The sequence below is a fragment of the Furipterus horrens genome, unplaced genomic scaffold (genome assembly GCF_987537825.1).
Source record: "Furipterus horrens unplaced genomic scaffold, mFurHor1.1.pri manual_scaffold_17, whole genome shotgun sequence".
Lineage (NCBI taxonomy): Eukaryota > Metazoa > Chordata > Mammalia > Chiroptera > Furipteridae > Furipterus > Furipterus horrens.
The window spans coordinates 76236393-76256677 of record NW_028327187.1 but is presented as its reverse complement, the minus strand read 5'-3'; the positions used below and the strand labels follow the sequence as shown (position 1 = coordinate 76256677).

At 38.6% G+C, this 20285-nt stretch overlaps 1 protein-coding gene across 3 annotated transcripts in view; it reads left to right on the top strand.

Annotated features, from left to right (window-relative positions):
• Nucleotides 1-4150: 4150 nt before the first annotated feature.
• Nucleotides 4151-20285, top strand: part of CLIC2 (CLIC family member 2) — a 65589-nt gene continuing 49454 nt past the window's right edge. The window contains exons 1-2 of one of the 3 annotated variants that reach the window (XM_090264763.1): nt 4151-4444; nt 20057-20166. In XM_090264763.1, the coding sequence (XP_090120889.1) occupies nt 4388-4444; nt 20057-20166 (167 nt within the window). In that variant the 5' untranslated portion in view covers nt 4151-4387. Of the gene's footprint in view, nt 4445-13627; nt 13677-17310; nt 17342-20056; nt 20167-20285 lie in introns of those variants that run through there. The other 2 variants (XM_090264766.1, XM_090264765.1) reach the window with 2 other exon arrangements.

Here is a 20285-nt window from a genome sequence, read left to right as displayed (position 1 = left end):
CCCTTTTTTTTAAGGAAGGGAGGGAAAAAAAAAGGATTGTTTTTACTCAGTTCAGCCTTGGTGTGTCATCTTCTTTTTCTACATTCCCCAGCTGGTCTAGTGTGGCGGTTCAGAGGTTCTTGTTTCTTGCAGCATTGGTGTGCTCCTGCGGTGGCCGGCACGGCACTCTCCCTTGCCCCCCGCTGGAGCCAGCTGAGGTGTCCTAATGTGCGCATCCCTGCACACCCGGTGCGGCCCGAGAGCTTGTCCTGCGATTGGCGCCTATTGTAACCGGGCCGAGGTGTTTTCAAGCTCCCGCTGTAGTGTCCTTGTGCGCGCGCCCCTGCACGCACAGGCGGCCCGAGAGCTTGCCCATGATTGACGCATATTGGCGCCGGGCCGAGGTGTTTTGAGTGCCCGTGCCCTTAGTCCCACTGAGCCGAGCTCCAGGAGTTGGTCTCTCGCCTCTTAGGGCGGGGCCCCAGCCACTTGTGCTCAGTGGAAGTGAGCGTCTGTGAGTCGCTGCCACCTGCTGTTCCCGTGCTGCAGCCGCCTGCCTTCCCTCACCCGTCTGGGCGAGGACGAGCAGAGCCTGAGCTAGTGGTCTGAGTTCCGGCCTGGGGCCTGGTGCCCACTGGAGTTGGCTAGGGGTGTCTGCGCATGGTCTTCTGCGTGTTCAGTGGGCCCTCCCTGTGCCCGTTTGGGCACTGATCTTATGTCCGTTGGGGAGTGTGCGAGGGGCGCTTGGACTCACTGCCCCACGTACCTGGGCCAGTGAATGAGGGCACTTCCCTATGCGCGCCCCCGCGACCCAAGGGTAGGGTTGGGGAGTGGATGAGTGTACCTCTGCGCCTGCGCTCCTCAAGAATGGCCTACCACCCCCAAACTTTCCACCCCTCTCTGCAGTCCACTAGAGAAAAATATAAAGGAGAATTATGTTCTCACTTGCCCAGGAGCACACTGTCTCCTGTCCTTCAGCGCCAATGCCACTTGGTCGAGTCCTGTCTCTGCCAGTGGGCAGAGATCCGCTCTCCTCCCGACTCCTCTCTGGGGTAGCCTGTGAGAAGAGCCTCTTTAACAAATGGTGCTGGGAGAACTGGACAGGGATGTGCAAAAAAATGAAACTAGACCACCAACTTACACCACACATGAGAATAAACTCAAGATGTATCAAAGACTTAAATGTAAGCCGTGACATCATAAAAGTACTAGAGGAAAACATAGGCAGGAAAATTTCAGATATCCCACGTAACAATATCTTCATGAATACATCTCCTAAGGCAAGAGAAATAAAGGAAAAAGTAAACAAATGGGACTACATCAAGCTAAAGAGTTTCTGCTCAGCAAAAGAAAACATCAGCTAGATGAAAAGGAAACCAACCATATGAGAAAACATATTTGCCAATGGTATCACAGACAGGGGACTGATCTCCAAAATATATAAAGAGCTTATACGACTCAACATCAAGAAAACAAACAACCCAATTAAAAAATGGGCAAGGGACCTGAACAAACACTTCTCCGAAGAGGACATACAGAAGGTCCACAGACACATGAAAAAATGCTCAACATCATTAGCCATCAGAGGAATGCAAATAAAAACCATAATGAGATACCACTTAACACCAGTCAGAATGGCCATCATCAACAAATCAAGAAACAATAAGTGCTGTAGAGAATGTGGAGAAACGGGAACCCTACTGCACTGTTGGTGGGAATGCAGACTGGTGCAGGCACTTTGGAAAACGGTATGGAATTACCTCAAAAAACTAAAAATGGAACTGCCTTTTGAACCAGCGATTCCACTGTTAGGATTATACCCAAAAAATCCTAAAACCCTAATTCAAAAGAATTCATGCACCCCTATGTTCATAGCAGCCCTGTTTTCAATAGCTAAGTGCTGGAAACAGCCTAAGGTCCCATCTGTAGATGAGTGGATCAAAAACAATGGTACAATTACAGAATGGAATACTATGTAGAAGAAAGAAAGAAGGAACTCCTGCCATTTGTGACAACATGGATGGAACTAGAGAGAATTATGCTTAGTGAAATAAGCCAGGCAAAGAAAGAAAAATACCATATGATATCACCTAATACAGGAAACTAAAGAACAGTAGAAACAAATGAACTAAATAGGACAAAGAGCAGAATAGCAGTCAATAGGGGGGAGGGGGAGGGAGAAGGGGGATAAGTAAGGGAAGGGTTTAGTCAAGGAACGTGTGTAAATGACTCATGGACATGGACAACAGGGAGGGATATGATTGTGGGAGACGGGATGGGCTCAGTGGGGGGGGCAATGGAGGAAAAATGGGACAACTGTAATTGAAAAACCAAAAAATAAAAGATAAAAAAAGAAAAGAAAAGAAAAAGCAGCAAATCAAAGAAGACTATATACTGTATGATTCAATTTATATGAAATGTCCAGAATAGGCACATTCATAGGAACAGAAAGCAGATTAGTGGTTGCCAGGAGCTGGGGATAGCAATGGGGATTCACTTCAGAAGGATGAGAAAGAGATGTTATTGAGGTGATGGAAACCTCTAAAATTATAGTGATGGTTGCACCACTCAACAAATTTACTAAAAATCTTTTTAACTCAGTTTTATGGTATGTAAATTATATCTGCAAACAAAATTTTTAAAGCACCTTGGAAAGCAGAGAAAAAAGTAAGTTCATCTCTTAGACAACATATGAGGGATCATACAGAGCTCATTAGGCTGTGTATGTCATCGCTCCTGCTGCTGTGCTGTGGTAGTAGTGGTGGGTTTCCCATGAGGTATGAGAGTCAAGCAATGATTTGGGTTTTTAAAAAGAAAAAAATTTTAAATGACTAGAAAAGAATGATTCTGGTTTGAAATTTGGAATAGCGGTGGGGGGAAAACACAAATGGATGGGTTTCAAAAATATCCAGGATGCAGAAGTGACAAGATTTTGTACTGATTAGATTCTGGGAATGGGGAAGAGTAAAGATGCCTCAGACTTAGCATGTTTAAAGTTGAATTCCTGTTGTCCTCCCAAAGGTACCGCCCCCTGTACTGTCAATGTCAGTTGAGTGGATCAGCAGCCTGGCATGGAGTAAGCATTCATTGATTGTCTTTGGAGTAAAAGAGTAAATGAACAGGGTAAAATATGATCAAAGCTTTCCTCAGGTCCACTCCTAAACTCACCCTCAAGGTTGGCTCAGCAGATACCTATCACAATTTCCCTCTCATTTGTCAGCCATGTGGGAAATTATCAGGTCCCATGCCCTGAAGGACACCCACATTCATATCACCCATTCCTTGCCTAGAACCTGCATGCGTGGCACAGACAGAGTTCTGCCAAAATCCTCTTATTCTGTAAATTCTTTATATGAAGTCAATGGCAGGTGCATGTACAGCCCATATGAGCATGGGGGATATTTGGTGTTGCAGAAAGAAGGTCACAAAGGTGCCCAACTGGTGGATCTATGTTCACTCACTCCAATCAGAGACTCTTCCTACCAAAGAGATTTATTAATTCAGCCCACCTCCTCCTGGCAGTCAGAAAACAAAGCTACTGGAAACACTGCAGTCACTGAGTGATTAGTTTGTATATTTTACTGCTCTCCCAGGGTTGACAAGTAGAGATATACAAATGCTTGTGGTTCCTAACACAGATGCCAAAACAAGGAAGTTTTTTTATCCCAGTCCACACTTCCCAGAAATAATGAGGTGGGGCACCCAAAAGATGCCCCCAGGGTCAACCAACCTAGGGAATATTCTCAGGTTAAGAATAGGAGTAAAATTTGCAACACAGAAGGAAAATCTCACTGTGTATGCAGTAGAATTGGGGGTGTAGACATCTGATGCAGTACCTTTTTTTAAACCCCATATAGTCAGTATCATTAGATAAACGTCCTTTTCAATGATAAAACCCAAGTCATTTCTGACCCTTTTCCTGGAAGAGCTTTTTGCTGCTGTCAGGTTACAGGAACAGCAGTAAGAGGCCATATTCTGGGCATGGAGCCCAGGACTCATAGGGAGGCTAGGGAACATCTGGTGTGCTTGATATATAGAAGCCAGAACTGCACGTGTGTGTTTGTGTGTGTTTGTTTCCTTCTATGCTGACTCATAACATTGAAACTTCTGTGGAAATACCCCCGCCCTTCTAGCTAGCCAGTTTGTGCACACCCCTTTGGCTCTGCCTTGATTCAAGAGGAACGAAAACAAATTCAAGAGTTGCTCTCAAGCATCTAGAATTCTCTGCCTCCCATCTCTTGAGAAGAAAAGTTAGCCACAGCTCTGACTCTGTCCATTGAAATCTGAACTGTCCTCTTAAAACACCAACTTTATTTGAGCTTTTGGATAAAATTGGAAGAAAATAATTCACAAGCATTGTGAACTGTGCAGGAGTCAGGGGCTGACAACTGGCAGTGAAAACAGAAAGATGGCAGACTTGAGGCCTTACATTCAAGCAGACCCTGAAATTGAGCTTTTCGTGAAGGTAAGTTTTCTAGCTATAATAACAAAATACAGACTATATTATTTCTTGATACTGGACTTCAGCTTAAAAAAAAAGTCAACATTTATGTTAGCAATCGGAAATAATTTATAAATTGTATTTCTATTCTGAGTACCTAGAAGGAGACCTGAGTGTTTAGTCATTCTTAGATAACAATAGACAAGCATCTCACCTGGAAAAGGCAAGATGATATGGTGGAAAGAACACTAGACTAGTTGATAAAGCAACTAAATTGTATTCTTAGTGGCTTCCTTTGGTACATGGACAAATTCCTTCCTCCATCTCAACTTTTGTTTCTCCATCTATACAATGAAAGATGCTGTCTAAATTATTCTTAATGATTTTCCAGCTCTCACAATTTGTGTTTTATGAACTAGGTTTTGAGAGGCTTGAATGGTAGAAGAAGAGATCCAACAATAGTTTGAGAGCCCCATTCCCACACGTAGCCCAGACAGAGTTTTCTAAAACTTTCCCACAATGAACAAACATCACAGTGGGGTCACATGGACACTACAGGAGAAAAAAGACAACTGTCTGTGTGCCTGCTATGTGAGGAGGAGGCATTTTAGAATGCTATGCTTCCTCTTTATGGTCTGCCTTGGTGGTTTTTTTTTTTTTTTTTTTTTGTCTTAACTTTTCAGAAAAGTCCTTTGGAAAACTCCTAAAGCAGGAGAAATAGACATGTGTTTCTAAATTAGCTCATCAAGGAAAATAATTATGTATGGGTTATTCCAAGTAGAAATTACATAGTTTCTGGAATCCTGGTTTATATTAACTTTTTTCTCTATACTTTTGCTGACTATTGGAAGTATTCAGGATGATAATACTAACAAAAACTCTTATATCATGCCTAGTGGTTTTTAAACTATTTACATATATTGTCTCATTTAGTGCTAAAATAACTTAGGAGATATAGTAGTAGTAATAGTAGATCAGTAGTAATAGTGGTAGTAGTACTCATCATTGTACTAATATTGTCCTCATCATTTCTAGATAAGTAAGCTAAGACAATAGATTTTAAGTAACTTGTCTCTAAAACTATATAGCTGCTTGATTGCATGCAAAGACATAAAATAAGTTATACTTATCAAATGTTAGCTTAAACTTCAGTTAGCTCAATTAATATTTTTACAATCATTTAAAAATATTTAACAACTGGTCCCATATACACACCAAAGACAGAATCAACCAGCCTTTTCAAAACTATGGGAAAGAGACCTTGAATTCTTGCATCACAAAGTAATCCAAATAAGTGTTTGCTGGACCATGAGGCATAGGAACTACTTCTCCTATCTCTGGATTCTAGCAAAACATGTGACTGCTCAAACATGATATAAATAAGCCTTCATTTTCTAACTTGCATTTTACATCTAGCAATTCCAAACCAAGGGTAACTAAAGTTTTTCTTATGTCTAAACTAACTTTGTCCAAGGTCACACAGCTAGTGAATGACAGAGTTAGAATTTCAATCCTTTAAAATAGGTATGTCAAATCTTATTCAATTGTTTTCAACTTGGAAAAGTTCTTAGAAAAACTTTTAGAATTTCATAAGATGCAATCCTTTAGATGTAAGCTTATCTAATGATATTGATACAAATTAAAGATTTTCTGGAAGAATCTTGAGTGTCATCTGGTTCAGGTTTTTGTTTTGCTTTCCTTTGCTTTAAGATGTGTTCCACAGATCTCTAGAAGTTTAATAAAAGATAGTGAAAGAGATGCAGAAATTGAGAGGGACGAAAAATGTTAATCAGTAACCTTTAAAAGTACTGCTTTTACCAATGGTATCTCATTTATAGATAATGTGGTATTGTTCTAAAGATTAAATGAGTCTGTGATTTTCGCAGGTACCTCTGACTGTAGCTTAAAAACCCTACCACAACTTCTTCCCCATGCCCTTATGGCATTCCTACAAGAGATTAAGCACTTTCCTATCATAATTAAGAATTTATATCACACCACCTATGTGTTCCAGTGAAACACAGTGAAACATTGCCTTTCAGCTCTGTATGATTTGGGAAAGATTTATATCCATGTACTAAAAACAAAAGATTTTCTAACATACATTTTATTTTATCTAAATAGAGAGTTGATATTATTGGTTTGTTCATTGTTAAATGAAGTTTTTGTGTTTTCTACCAAACACTCTAAAATTAACTTGCAGTAGGTTTGTACATAACATTGTAACATCTAACATTTGGGCCAAAATTCTTAATGTAATATTTTGTCAAAACATTTTTGTCTATGTGGGAAAGAAGAAAGAAATGATACTCTCCTCTAAATGTCCAGGCCATTTTCAAACTATTTTAGAACTATCATAACAATTGATTAATAAAAAACTCAACAAAACTATTAGGTGAGAGAAAGCAGTGATAAATAGTGTGGGTCCTGGGGTAGACAGTCTCAGATTTGTTACATGAAAAGAGTACATATGTCATCAACTCCTGTCTAGACGAGTGTATTTGAGCAAGTCAGCTTCTGTAGGTAACAATTTCCTCATCTGTAAAACACAAGTATTAAGACAACATACCTCACAGGATCATTTTCAATGTGAGGATTAAATGAAACAAATATGTAAAATATAGAAGTTGTTAACATAGTTAACACTTAATAAATGTCAAATATAGCTATTATTATTTTTTATGTTTAGAAACTTAGATCACAAACACAAAGAGAAATAAGTTGTTTTGTTGAATGACCACACCGTGTTTTGGCCAGCTAAAGACACTTAAGAAGAAGATAATTCATCAATCAGGCTGGGAAACTGACATTCTAAAATTTTATGTGATAGCACCTTAAATCAACATATTATAAACAGAAAAAAAAAACAAAACCCTACAGTTTCCTGTAAAATTTTACTGCATTTCCCCCATACCTCACTGTTTTGCCTTTCCTTTTGCCAAAGGTGATCCACCCTTCCTGCTGTATCTATTGTCAGAGTCCATTTTTCTTCCTGCCTCCCACCCTAATCATGTTTCTTTCCACTCACTAACTCAAGTTCTGATTGTATCCTTAGTCTGACTTCTGTTACAAAAGAAACACAGTGCCATGGTTAGTTGCCACTTCCCATACCTCTTCACTCTGTGACATCACAAAAGAGCAATAATAAGCATGATTTTCTCTGTTGTACCCACTTAGAATTATGCTCATGGGTTCTTGAACCTTAACATTACTAGTAGAAATGACAGATCAGAGCAAATGTAAGATGAAGTACCTTTTATTTCCTTCTACAGACTGAGGCAAAAGAGGAAAAAAAGATTTAAGAGATGAGAGATGCTAATGGGCTAGACTAAAGTTAGCACCTAACAGTGTCGGACAGATAGTATGCATCAAATCAGCATTGAATGAGTGAATGATGTAGTAGCCATGGCAAATGAGAAACCTAAACTTATTTCAAGATATTTATAGGTAAAACTGATGAGAATTAGTAGTTGGATTAAATATTCAGAGTGAAGCAAAAGGATCATTCCCAAGTTTCTAGTTTGGTCAGCTGGGTGGATGGTGTCTTGTCTGCTCAGGCTGTCATAACAAAATACCATAGACTATGTGCTATAACAGCAAACATTTGTTCCTCACAGTTAGAGGCTGGATCAGGTGCCAGCATGGTCAGTTTCTGGTGAGAACTCTTTCCCTGGGTTATAGGTGGCTGCTTTCTGGCTGTGTTCTTGAATAGGAGAGAGGGAAAAAGAGGGAGAGGGAGAGAGAGAGAGAGAGAGAAAGAAAGAAAGAGAGAGAGAGAGAGAGAGAGAGAGAGAGAGAGAGAGAGAGAGAGAGAGAAAGAGAGTGTGTGTGTGTTCTGGTCTCCTTATTCAGGCATGCATAATCCCATCATAAGAACCCTATCCTCTAGACCTCATCTAAACCTAATTAGTTCCCAAAGTCCTCACCTCAAAACATAATTACACTGGATGTTAGAGTTTCAACATATGAATTTGGTAAGGGAAAGGGGTGGAGAGAGGGAGACAATTTAGTTCATACCAGATGAAGGCGACTTTCAATGGCTTGGAATCCCTAAAGAAAAGGTAGGGCAGTGTGTGCAGTGAAGAACAGGGAAGAAATTTAGTGTGGGATGAGCTTAGATTGAGGTGTCTAAAACCTGGATCTCCCATGAGAACACTACATCAGCTATAACCATCTCAAGAAGTGGCTTCCTTTTCTTCTTCATTCCTCTTACCACTGCACCTGGAGGTGGGGTAGATGATCTTTAGATATCCTTGCACCTCATTTCTATTTTCAGACCATCCTTCCAACCCCATCCAGAGAAATACCTAGACTGAGTTTCAGAAAATCAGATTAAACCACCTGCTACCCCTCCTTGTTATAATAATCTTCCAAACCCATGGTCACTCTCCCTTATTTTTTGTGAGTTCTAGCTCTTAGATCACTGTCACTCTCTCCAACACTATTCCTATCTTAATTCTTGGCGATTTTAATATCTACACAGATGACCCTTCCAATACTCTGGCCTCTCAGATTCATAACTTCTCTTCTAATAATCTAATTCTTCACCATATCCAGGCACTCCCTTCCATATTCGTAACCTTATCTTTGTCTTTGCAATGTCTGCAACCCCTTAATAATCATTTATCTGAGAGTTTTTGGTTCTGATTTTTGAGATTTTCTATTTAAGTATATTTTATTGAGGTATAACTTGCATAAAATAAGATGCACCATTTTGAGGGCATTCAATGGCTTTTTAAATTTAATCTTCATTGTATTTTTCCGTTACCATTTAGTCCCCATACACCACACTCCCCCCAGGAATCATCACACTGTTGTCCATATTCATAAGTCCTTTACCCTTTTTGCTCAATTCCTCCACCCCCAAATCCCCCACCCCAATAGCTGTCATCTGCTCTCCATAGATGTTCTGCTTGTTAGTTCAGTTTGTTCATTAAATTCCACATATGAGTGAAATCATATGGTATTTGTCTTTCTCTGACTGGCTTATTTCACTTAGCAAAATGTTCTCCAGGTACATATATACTATTGCAAAGAGTAAATTTTTTTATGGCCTAGTAGATTCCACATTGTAAATGTCCCATAGCTGTTTTATCCACTCATCTATTGTTGCACACTTGGGCTGCTTCCATATCATGGCAATTGCAAATAATGATGCAACAAACATAGGGATGATTATGTTCTTTCAAATTAGTGTTTTGAGCTCCTTCAACTATATTCTCAGAAGTGGTATTGCTAGGTCAAAAGGCAGATCCATTTTTAATTTTTTAAGTTATCTCCACATTGCTTTCAACAGTGGCTGCACCAGTCTGTATCCCCACCAATATTACAAAAGCTTTCCCCTTTCTCCACATCCTCACCAGCACTTGTTTTTCGATTTATTGATGATAGCCATCCTGACAGGTGTGAAATGGTATCTCATTGTGGTTTTAATTTTCATTTATGTGATGATTAGTGACATTGAGCAGCTTTTTATATGTCTATCGGCCATCTGTATGTATTCTTTGGAGAAATGTCTATTCAGGTCCTTTGCCCATTTCTTAATTGGTGTGTGTGTGTGTGTGTGTGTGTGTGTGTAGATTTTTGTAAGTATTTTGTAAATTTTGGGTATTAACACCTTATCAGATGTATCAGCGAATATGTTCTTCCATTCTATAGGTTGTCTTTTACTTTGTTCATATTTTCCTTTGCTGTGCAAAAAACTTAGTTTCATGTAGTCCCATTTGTTTATTTTTTATTTTTTCTATTGCTTCCCTTGCCAGGGGAGATATATCTGATAAAAATTTCTATGAGCAATATCTGAGATTTTGCTGCCTATATTTTCTTCTAAGATTTTTATGGTTTCAGGTATAACATTTAAGTCTTTGATTCATTTTGAATTTATTCTTGTGTGTGGTGTAAGAAGGTGGTCTAGTTTTATTTTTCTGCAGGAATCTATCCAATTTTTCCCACACTACTTATTGAATAAACTATTTATAGCCCACTGTATGTGCTTGTTTACTCTGTCAAATATTAATTGATTATAAAGGTGTGAGTTTATTTCTGGGCTCTTGATTCTGTTGCATTGACTTAAGTGTCTGCTTTTATGCCAGTACCAAGCTGTTTTGATTACTCGACCTTGTGGTATAGTTTCATATTAGGTAGTATGATTCCTCCAACTTTGTTCTTCTTTCTCAGGATCACTATTGCTATGTGGGGCCTTTTGTGGTTCCATATACATTTTTGAAATATTTATTCTAGTTCTGTGAAATAAGTAATTGGAATTTTGATAGGAATTACATTGAATCTATAGATTGCTTTGGGTAGTATGAACATTTTAATGATGTTCAGCCTTCCTATCCATGAACACAGTATGTGCTTCCATTTACTTGTATCTTCCTCAATTTCTTTCTTCAGTGTCTTATAATCTTCCATGTACAGGTCTTTTTTATCCTTGGTTAGGTTTATTCCTAGGTATTTTAATTTTTTTGTAGTAATTGTGAATGGGATTGTTTTCTTAATTTCCCTGTTAGTTCATTATTGACATATAAAAATGCAACTGATTTCTGGATGTTAATTTGTATCCTGCTACTTGGCTGAATTCACTTATCAGTTCTAGTAGTTCCTTGATGGAATCTTTGGAGTTCTCTGTGTACAGTATCAAGTCATCTGCAAATAAAGACAGCTTTACTTCTTTCTTTCCAATTGGATGTCTCTTATTTCTTCTTCTTGTCTGATTGCTGTGGCTAGGACTTCCAGTACTTTGTTGAATAAGGGGGATGGAAGCAGACACCCCTCTTTTGTTTCTGATCTTAAGGGGAAATGCTTGTAGTTTTTGCCCATTGGGTATGATGCTGGCAGTGCATCTGTCATATGTGGCCTTTATTATGTTTAGGTATGTTTTCTCTATTCCCACTTTGCTGGGAGTTTTTATCATAAATGGGTGCTGGATTTTATCAAATGCTTTTCCTGCATCTGTTGATATGATCATGTGGTTTTTATCCTTAATTTTGTTTATGTGGTGAATCACATTTATTGATTTGCAAATGTTGCAGGGACCTTGCATTCCCAGAGTAAATCTCACTTGATCATGGTGTATGATCTTTTTGATGCATTGCTGCAGTAGGTTGTTGAGGATTTTAGCATCTATGTTCATCAGGGTTAAGGGCCTATAATTTTCTTTCTTTCTGATGTCTTTATCTGGTTTTGGAATTAGGATAATACTGGCCTCAAAAAATGAGCTTTGGAGCCTTCCCTCCTCTTGAATTTTATGAAATAGTTTGAGAAGGAGAGGTGTTAGTTATTCTCAGAATGTTTGGTAAAATTCACCTGTGACACCATCTGGTCCAGGGCCTTTGTTTGTTGGTAGTTTTTTGAATACTGCTTCAATTTCATTAGGTGTAATCTGTCTATTCAGATTCTCTGATTCTTCCTGATTTATTTTTGGATTATTGTATGTATTGTAGAACATGTAGTCTATCCTAGAAAATGCTCCATATGCATTTAAAAAGTATGTATATCTGCTGCTTTGGGGTGAAATGCTGTGAAGATATAATTAAGTACATGATCTAGTGTGTGTTTAAGGCTGCTCTCTCCTTGTCGATTTTCTGCCTGGAAAATTAAAGTCAATGGGGTGTTAAAATTCCCAACTATAACTGTATTTCTGCTGATTTCTCCCTTTACATCCATCAAGATTTGCTTTACACTTTTAGGAGCTTCTATGTTGGGTCCGTAAATGTTTACTAGGGTCATATCCTCTTATTGGATTCTTCCCTTTGTCATGTAGTGTTCTTTTTTAGCTCTTATTATAGCACTGGTTTTAAAGTCTATTTTGTCAGATATAAGTACTGCTATTTCATCTTTTTGTTTCTTTTCCATTTTCATGAAATATCTTTTTCCATTTCTTTACTTTTAGTCTGTGTGTATCTTTCAATCTGAGATGGGTCTCTTGGAGGCAGCATATATATGGGTCTTGTTGTCTTATCCATTCAGCTACCCTATGTCTTTTGATTGAAGGATTTAAGCCATTTATATTTAAGGTGATAATTAATAGACATATATGTAATGCCATTTTATTGTTAGACTGTTTTCCTCTTTTTTTTTTTTTTCTTTCTTTCTCTTTCTGTTCTTTTTCTTAAAGTAAGCTGTTTAACATTTGTTGCAGTACTGGTTTGGTGTTCACGAACTCCTTTAGCTTTTTCTTGTCAGGGGAGCTCCTTATTTCTCCTTTGATTTTAATGATAACTTCCCTGGGTAAAGTAGCCTTGGTTGTAGATATTTGCTTTTTATCACCTTGAATATTTCATGCCACTCCCTTCTGGCCTGAAATGTTTCTGTTGAGTAATAAGATGCCAGGCTAATTGGTGCTCCCTTAGAAGTAACTCCCTGCTCTTCTCTTGAGGCTTTTAGGATTCTCTCCTTGTCTTTAAGCCTTATCATTTTAATTATGATGTGTCTCAATATAGGCTACTTTGGGTCCAACTTGTTTGGGACTCTGAGCTTCCTGGACTTCTGTGTCTTTTTCTTTCACCAGATTAGGGAAGTTTTCTGTCATTATTTCCTCAAATAGGGTCTCAATCCCTTGCTCACTCTCTTCTTCTTCTGGTAGTCTCATGATGTGGATGTTGTTATGTTTCATGTTGTCCAAAATGTTTCTTAAGGTCTCATTTTTTTAAATTATTTTTTTCTTTTTTCTGCTCTACCTGGGTGTTTTTTTCTACCTTGTATTCCAAAACACTGATTCTATCCTCTTCTTCATTTAACCTACTATTTATTCATTCCAGTGCATTATTTATTTCAGATATTGTATTCTTTATTTCTGACTGGTCCTTTTTTATGGTTTCTATGCCTTCTTTCATGTTGTTGACTATCCTCATCATCATTACTCTAAACTCTCTATCTGATAAATTGCTTGCCTCCATTTCATTTAGTTCTTCTGGAGAATTTTTTTGGTCTTTCATTTGGGGTCTGTTTGTCTTCCCATTTTAGCTGCTTCTTTGTATTTTCTGTCTTAGAGGTTAAACCAGTCAATCACTAAAATGATCTTTTGTTAATGTAGTTTTTCTGTAATCAGCAGTCCTGCTTAAGCACCACAGGGTGGGACAATGTAATTCCTGCAGGCATGGCTATTGCTTCCCCTCAGCTGATGCTTCATGGAGAGGAGTGATCTGCCTGAGCAAGATGGCTTCTGCAGTATGAGGAATGACTCAGCACTGGGATCCTGGCAGCTCTTCCTTCAGTTCTCTTCTCAGAGCCACCAACTCCAGAATCTCCTCAGGTGTGTCTAGTCCACTCTTCCCCACCTTTGCCAGAGCCCAGGGTAAGAGGCTGCAAATGAAATTTTATGCATTGGCCCTTTAAAAAGGCTCTCTGTGACTCCAGCCATCACTCCCTCACAGACAAAAACCCTACTGCTTTTCACAGCTGGATATTATCTGGGTTCTATTATAGTTCTGGTGCTGTAGGCTAGGGAGCCCAGCTTGGGGTACAGACCCCACAATTCACAGGGGAAACCCCCAAGCCAACAAAATATTCCTCTGGAATTTTTGCTGCTGCCCATGGGAGCCCAGCCAGCCCTCTCATTCCTCCTCCCCACTTGCTACCAGTCACACTGTGGTGAAGTGGCTTCTTATGTCTGTCTGTGGTAATAAAGCTTCTATCCAGGTAGTGTTCAGTTGGTTATTCTAGATGATTTCTCTACAATTTAGTTGTAATTCCAGATTGGTCCTGGGAGAAGGTTAGTGTAGCTTCCACTTACTCCCCCACCATCTTAGATACTTCACATCCAATGAGTTTTGACAAATGTATAGACACATGTAACCACCACCCCAATAAAAATATAGAATATTACTGACTTTCAGCCAAGATGGAGGCCTAAATAGACACACTGCATCTCCTTCCACAACTAAAAAGGAATACAACTACCTCAAAACTACAGACAACCAGAAGTTCCAGAAAACTGAGCTGCATGGAAGTCCAAAAGCAAAGATATGAAGGAGAAGTACTCATGCAGACAGGTAGGAGGGGTGGAGCTGGGGCGGAGAGGACGTGGTGTGGTGGCGACAGCAGCAGTGGTGACAGTCACAGGCAAGCAGAAATTGCACTCAAACATTTAAAAAGGTTGAGGCGGACACTTGGGGAGCACTCCTAGCACCAGACTACACCTCACAGCTAATGGTTCCAGCGCCGGGGAAAATAAAGCCTCATTGCTTCTGACTGCAAATAAGTGGGGGTTGGGGCAGAGGAAGAAACTGCTAGTCTCTCAGTAGAGTCTGCTTGTTTAAAGGGCCCCACAGTCCTAGAACATCCACAGACCCACCCACTCTGGGAATGATGGCCAGGGCAACAGAGAGAGAGGAGCCAGTCCTGTACAGAAGTGGAAGAGGTGCCTGGAAAAGGGGTGAGTGCTAAGCAAGTGGCATTGTTACCTCTCATATCTTTACCATACACATAGTGCTGAAACGTGGTGAAACAGGTCACCCTATACTGATGAATACTTAAGGCTCCGCCCCTTACAATGTAACAGGTGTGAAAGTTCTACTTAAGACACAGAGGCAAACAAACACAGGATCCTGTCAAGATGAGGAGACAGAGAAGTATGGCCCCCAAAAAGAAAAAGACCAAAGTTCCAGTGGGAGAACTAAGCAACAAGGAGATAGCCAACCTAACAGATGTAGAGTTCAAAACACTGGTGATAAAGATGCTTACAGACTTAGCAGATATGCTTAAGTATGGCAAACACATAAGGGAAGAAGTGAAGGCTATGCTAAATGAAATGAAGGAAAGTCCACACAAAATCAATGTGAAGAGAAGGACACTGGGGTTCAAATCAATAATTTAGAATACAAGGGAAAAATAAAAAGCACTCAATCAGTACAAAATGAGGAAACAGGAATTCAAAAAAAATGAGGAGAGGCTTAGGAACCTCTGGGACAACTTCAAACGTGCCAACATCTGAATCATAGGGGTGCCAGAAGGAGAAGAGGAAGAGCAAGAAATTGAAAACTTATGTGAAAAAATAATAAAGGAAAACTTCCAAATTTGGTGAAGGAAATAGACCTCCAAATCCAGGAAGCACAGAGTCCCAAAGAAGCTAGATCCAAAGAGGATCAATCCAAGACACATTATCATTAAAATACCAAAGGTTCAAGATAGAGGATCTTAAAAGCAGCAAGAGAAGAGCAAAGAGTTACCTACAAAAGGGTGCCTATAAGGCTATCAGCTGATTTCTCAAAAGAACCTTTGCTGTCAAGAAGGGACTGGCAAAAAGTATTCAATGTGATGAAAAGCAAAGACCTACAACCAAGATTACTTTATCCAGCAAAGCTATCATCTAGAATGGAAGAACAGATAAAGTGCTTCCTAGACAATGTAAAGCTAAAGGAGTTCATCATCATTAAGCCATTATTACATAAAATGTTAGAGGTACTTATTTAAGAAAAAGAAGATCAACACTATGAATATTAAATGACAACACACTCACAAACATCAACAACTGAATCTAAAAAATAAAAACAAAAACAAAATGAGCAAGCAACCAGAACAGGAACAGAATCATAGGTATGGGGATCATTTGGAGGGTTATCAGCTGGGAGCGGGGAGGGGGAGAAATGGGGAAATGGTGCAGAGACTAAGAAGCATAATTGTTTGATACAAAATAGACAGGAGGAAATTAAGAATAATATAGGAAAGGGTAAAGCCAAAGAACTTATATGCATGACCCATGGACATGAACTAAGGGGAGTGAGATTGCTGGAAGGAAGGGGGGTTACTGGGAAGAGGGGAGCAAAAGGGAAAGAAATTGGGACAACTGTAACAACATAATCAATAAAATATACTTTAAAAGATATACAGAGTATTTCTATCACCTCATAAAGTTCCCTTATGTCCCCTTGTGGTCAATCGATGCAGTCTATTTTCCTCACCCTATCCCACTGCACTCCTGCTAGGCAATCACTGATCTGCTCTCTGTCAGGATAAATTGTTTTGTATTTTCTAAAATTTTCTGTAGATTGAATCATGCAGTATGTGCTCTTTTTGTTATCTGGCTTCTTTTATTCAGAATAATTTTTCTGAGATTTGCTCATATTTTGTGCATCAATAGCTCATTTGTTTTATTGCTAAACTATTTCCTTGTATGGACGTACCATATTTGTTTATCCATTAACCCACTGAAGGACATTTGGGTAGTCTTCAATTTTTGGCTATTGTGAATAAATTTGCTATAAACATACATGGACAAGTCTTTCTATGGCCATATGCTTTCATTTTGGGGTAAGTACCTAGGATTATTGTCCTGGCTGGTTTAGCTCAGTGGATTGAGCGTCGGCCTGCGAGCTAAGTGTCGCTGGTTCGATCTTCCAGTCAGGGCACATCAGAGAAGGAAAACTCTGACTCCAAAAAACCTCTGCTGCCTTGCGGCATACCTCTTCAGGGGAAAGGCTAAGGGAGTAAACCCCGACAGAAAATCCGGAGCCGGAGTCCCTAAGGCGGTTTGACGTTGTAGTCAACACCGGCAACTCCTGCAGCGCACCTGAACCCAAGCTGTATCGACTCCGTCTTTCCCTTGGACCCTTCAGCTGCAAAGAGAGGGGGGGTCTGCTGCATGGGCAACAGCAGACCCTCCATATTACCCTGCCCAGGCTCTGTAGCTTCAGCGTCATCACAAGATGTCGATTCAACACAGGAGGAGACAGATACCATGTCACTCCCGAGTCGGACTGCACAGCCATTCTCGGCGGTGCAGATAGACTCTTAAGAAGCTACACCATCGTCTCTCGAGACGGACGGCTGCCGACGACCTAGGATTAGAATTACTGGATCATATGATAAATAACATTTTTAACTTTGATAATTTCTTTATAAAGCAGCTAGATTATTTTCCACTCCTAACAACATTCTCTCCATTTCAGTTGCTCCACATTCCTGCCTGTACTTGGAATGGTCAGTCTTTTTAATTTCAGCTATTCTAATGTGTGTGTAATATTAACTCATTGTGTGTTTAACTTGCATTTTCCTGATGACTAATGATGTTGAGCATCTTTTCATGTCTTTATTTACCATCTGTGTATCTTTTGCGAGGTGTTTAAATCTCTTGCTAATTTTAAATTTAGTAGTCTGTTATCGAGTTATAAAAGTTCTTGCATATTTTTGTGTATTTATGATGCAGATGCTTTTTATTTTCTTAAGAGTTCTTTTGAAAAAGAGAAGATTTTGCCTTTGTTGTAACCTAGTTCATTAAATTTTTCTCTTCTCTCCCTTACTCTCTGAATCCAAGCCATATTGAATTTCTTTCAGTTCCTTATATATGCCTGCTCAAACCTGTTGCAAGGCCTTTAGACATATGAATCCCTCTGTTTAGAACACCCTCTTTATGACCATACACCTATGTAATACTTACCTATCCTCTGAACTCAGTTAAAATGCCACTTTCTAAGGAAAGGCCTCCCTGACAGATTCCAGATAAATTACATTTCTCTGTTACACATTCTCATAACATGCACATCATTCTTTCAAAGAATTTATCTCAGTTTAAAACTGAGTATTAATTTTTAGGGACTATTTTTTATTTTAGTTATCTGTATTTTACATATACAATGCCTGATCTATGCTAAACACATAATTATTTGTTTAGTGAATATTTATTGGGAGAGTGAATGAATAAAGAATAGAGAGTCCACAGATAAGCTCAAGTATATACAAAATTTCAAAGCCAAAGTGTGTGTTATTTTGCTCTGGCTGGAGTGGTTCAGTGGATTGAGTACTGGCTTACAAACCAAAGGGTTGCCGGTTCAATTCCCAATCAGGGCACATGCCTGGGTTGCAGGCCAGGTCTCCAGTTGGGGGCGTGTAAGAGACAAACACACATTGACGTTTCTCTTCATCTCTTTGTCCTTCCCTCCCCCTCTTTCTAAAAATAAATAAATAAAAGGTTTTTAAAGAAGTGTGTTATTTTTAATCACTGGGAGGATGGGTTTTTTTTAATAAATGATGTTAAGACAACTATTAACTATTTGTAAAAAAAATTTAAAATATTAAAGCTGGAGTTCAGAAACACCTCTTACACCAAAACAAATTTCAAATAGACTAATCAAATGCAAAAATTAAACCACAAAGTTACAAAAAAAAAAAAAAAAAAAACCACTAGAGAACATCTTTATAGAAAAACCAAATAACAAAGTACAGGAACAGGAACAGAGTCATAGTTGTGGGGATTATTTGCAGGGTTGTCAGCTTGGAGGAGAGGGGGGAGAAATGGGGAAATAGTGCAGGGATTAGGAGGCATAGTTGTTTGGTACAAAATAGACAGGGGGGAGTTAAGAATAATATAGGAAAGGGTGAAGCCAAGGAACTTATATGCATGACCTGTGGACATGAACTAAGGGGGGGGATTGCTGGAAGGCAGGGAGGGGTGCTGGGAGGAGGAGAGCTAAGGGAAAAGAAATTGGGACAACTGTAACAACATAATCAATAAAATGTACTTTAAAAGAAGAAATGTACATGATCCATAGAAAATTAACTATTAAAAAATCCAAGAAACATAAACGTTAATAAATAAATAAAATACCAATGACCAAGATGGCATTCATATCTCCCTCAGCTTGACTAAACTGTGACTAGGCTTCTTAAAAAAGAAAAGAAAATAAAATAAAATAACAAAGTAATTTTTGTAATCTTGATAGATACATGATGGCTCTGTAAGCATATCAGGAAAAGCAGACTGCAGTAAGGAAAAAATTAATATATTTTATGTAAGATTTAAATTTACATGAGACATGTTTTCACTTATTTGTAAATAACTGTATTTCTCTTTATTCTATCCATTCAATTTAATTTATTTTCTTTAAATATTTTTAAAATTTATTTTTAGAGAGAGGGGAAGGGAGGAAGAAAGAGAGGGAAAGAAACATCAATGTGTGGTTGCCTCACACATACCCCCAACTGGGGACCAGGTCCGCATCCTAGGCATGTGCCCTGACTGGGAATTGAACTAGCAACCCTTTGGTTCCCAGCCTGGCACTCAATCCACTGAGCTACACCAGCCAGGGTGAGACATGTTTTTGTTTTAGTTGAATAAAATATGTATCAAAGAGTTAATATCTTTAGTATACAAATAATTTTATCAAATCAGTAAGGAAAAAGTCATCATCTTAAAAAAATGTAAAATTTTCTTGAACAAATACTTCATGAAATAAGGAAAACAAATAGCCAATGAACATATAGAAAACCTCTTTCAAAAAGGAAATTTGGCAAGATCTATCAAAATGGAAAATACACGTACTTTTTACTCAGCATTCTCATTTTAAATATTAATTCTAAAGATACGCAAAGGTAGAACAAGTTATATAACAAAACATATTTGTTGCTGAACTAGAATAGCAAAAATTTTGGAATATCTGAGATGTCCATCATGGGTCATGGTTATATATATATCTTCATAATATGTACATTATATTATATTATATTATATGTTATTATATTATAAGTTATATTATATATTATATAAGTATATATTGCCAGGATATATATTATATAACAATATGTTATAGAATTATAGACTTTTAACTTTGTCTCTAGCAACTAGCTTGTTTTCAAGGAGGCACTCAATACATACTTATTGAGGAAATGAATGAATGAGGCCTTTCTTTATCTTAACAGGCTGGAAGTGATGGGGAGAGTATTGGAAACTGTCCTTTTTGCCAACGCCTTTTCATGATCCTCTGGCTTAAAGGAGTTAAGTTCAATGTGACTACTGTTGACATGACCAGGTAAGAGAAATCATGACAGATTTCATTCTAAGGATTGACATCAGTAAATACCAATACAATTTTTATGTTTGTATGATGTGTGCCTTATCTAGAGGCCTAACTCTGCTTATTTTTAAAAA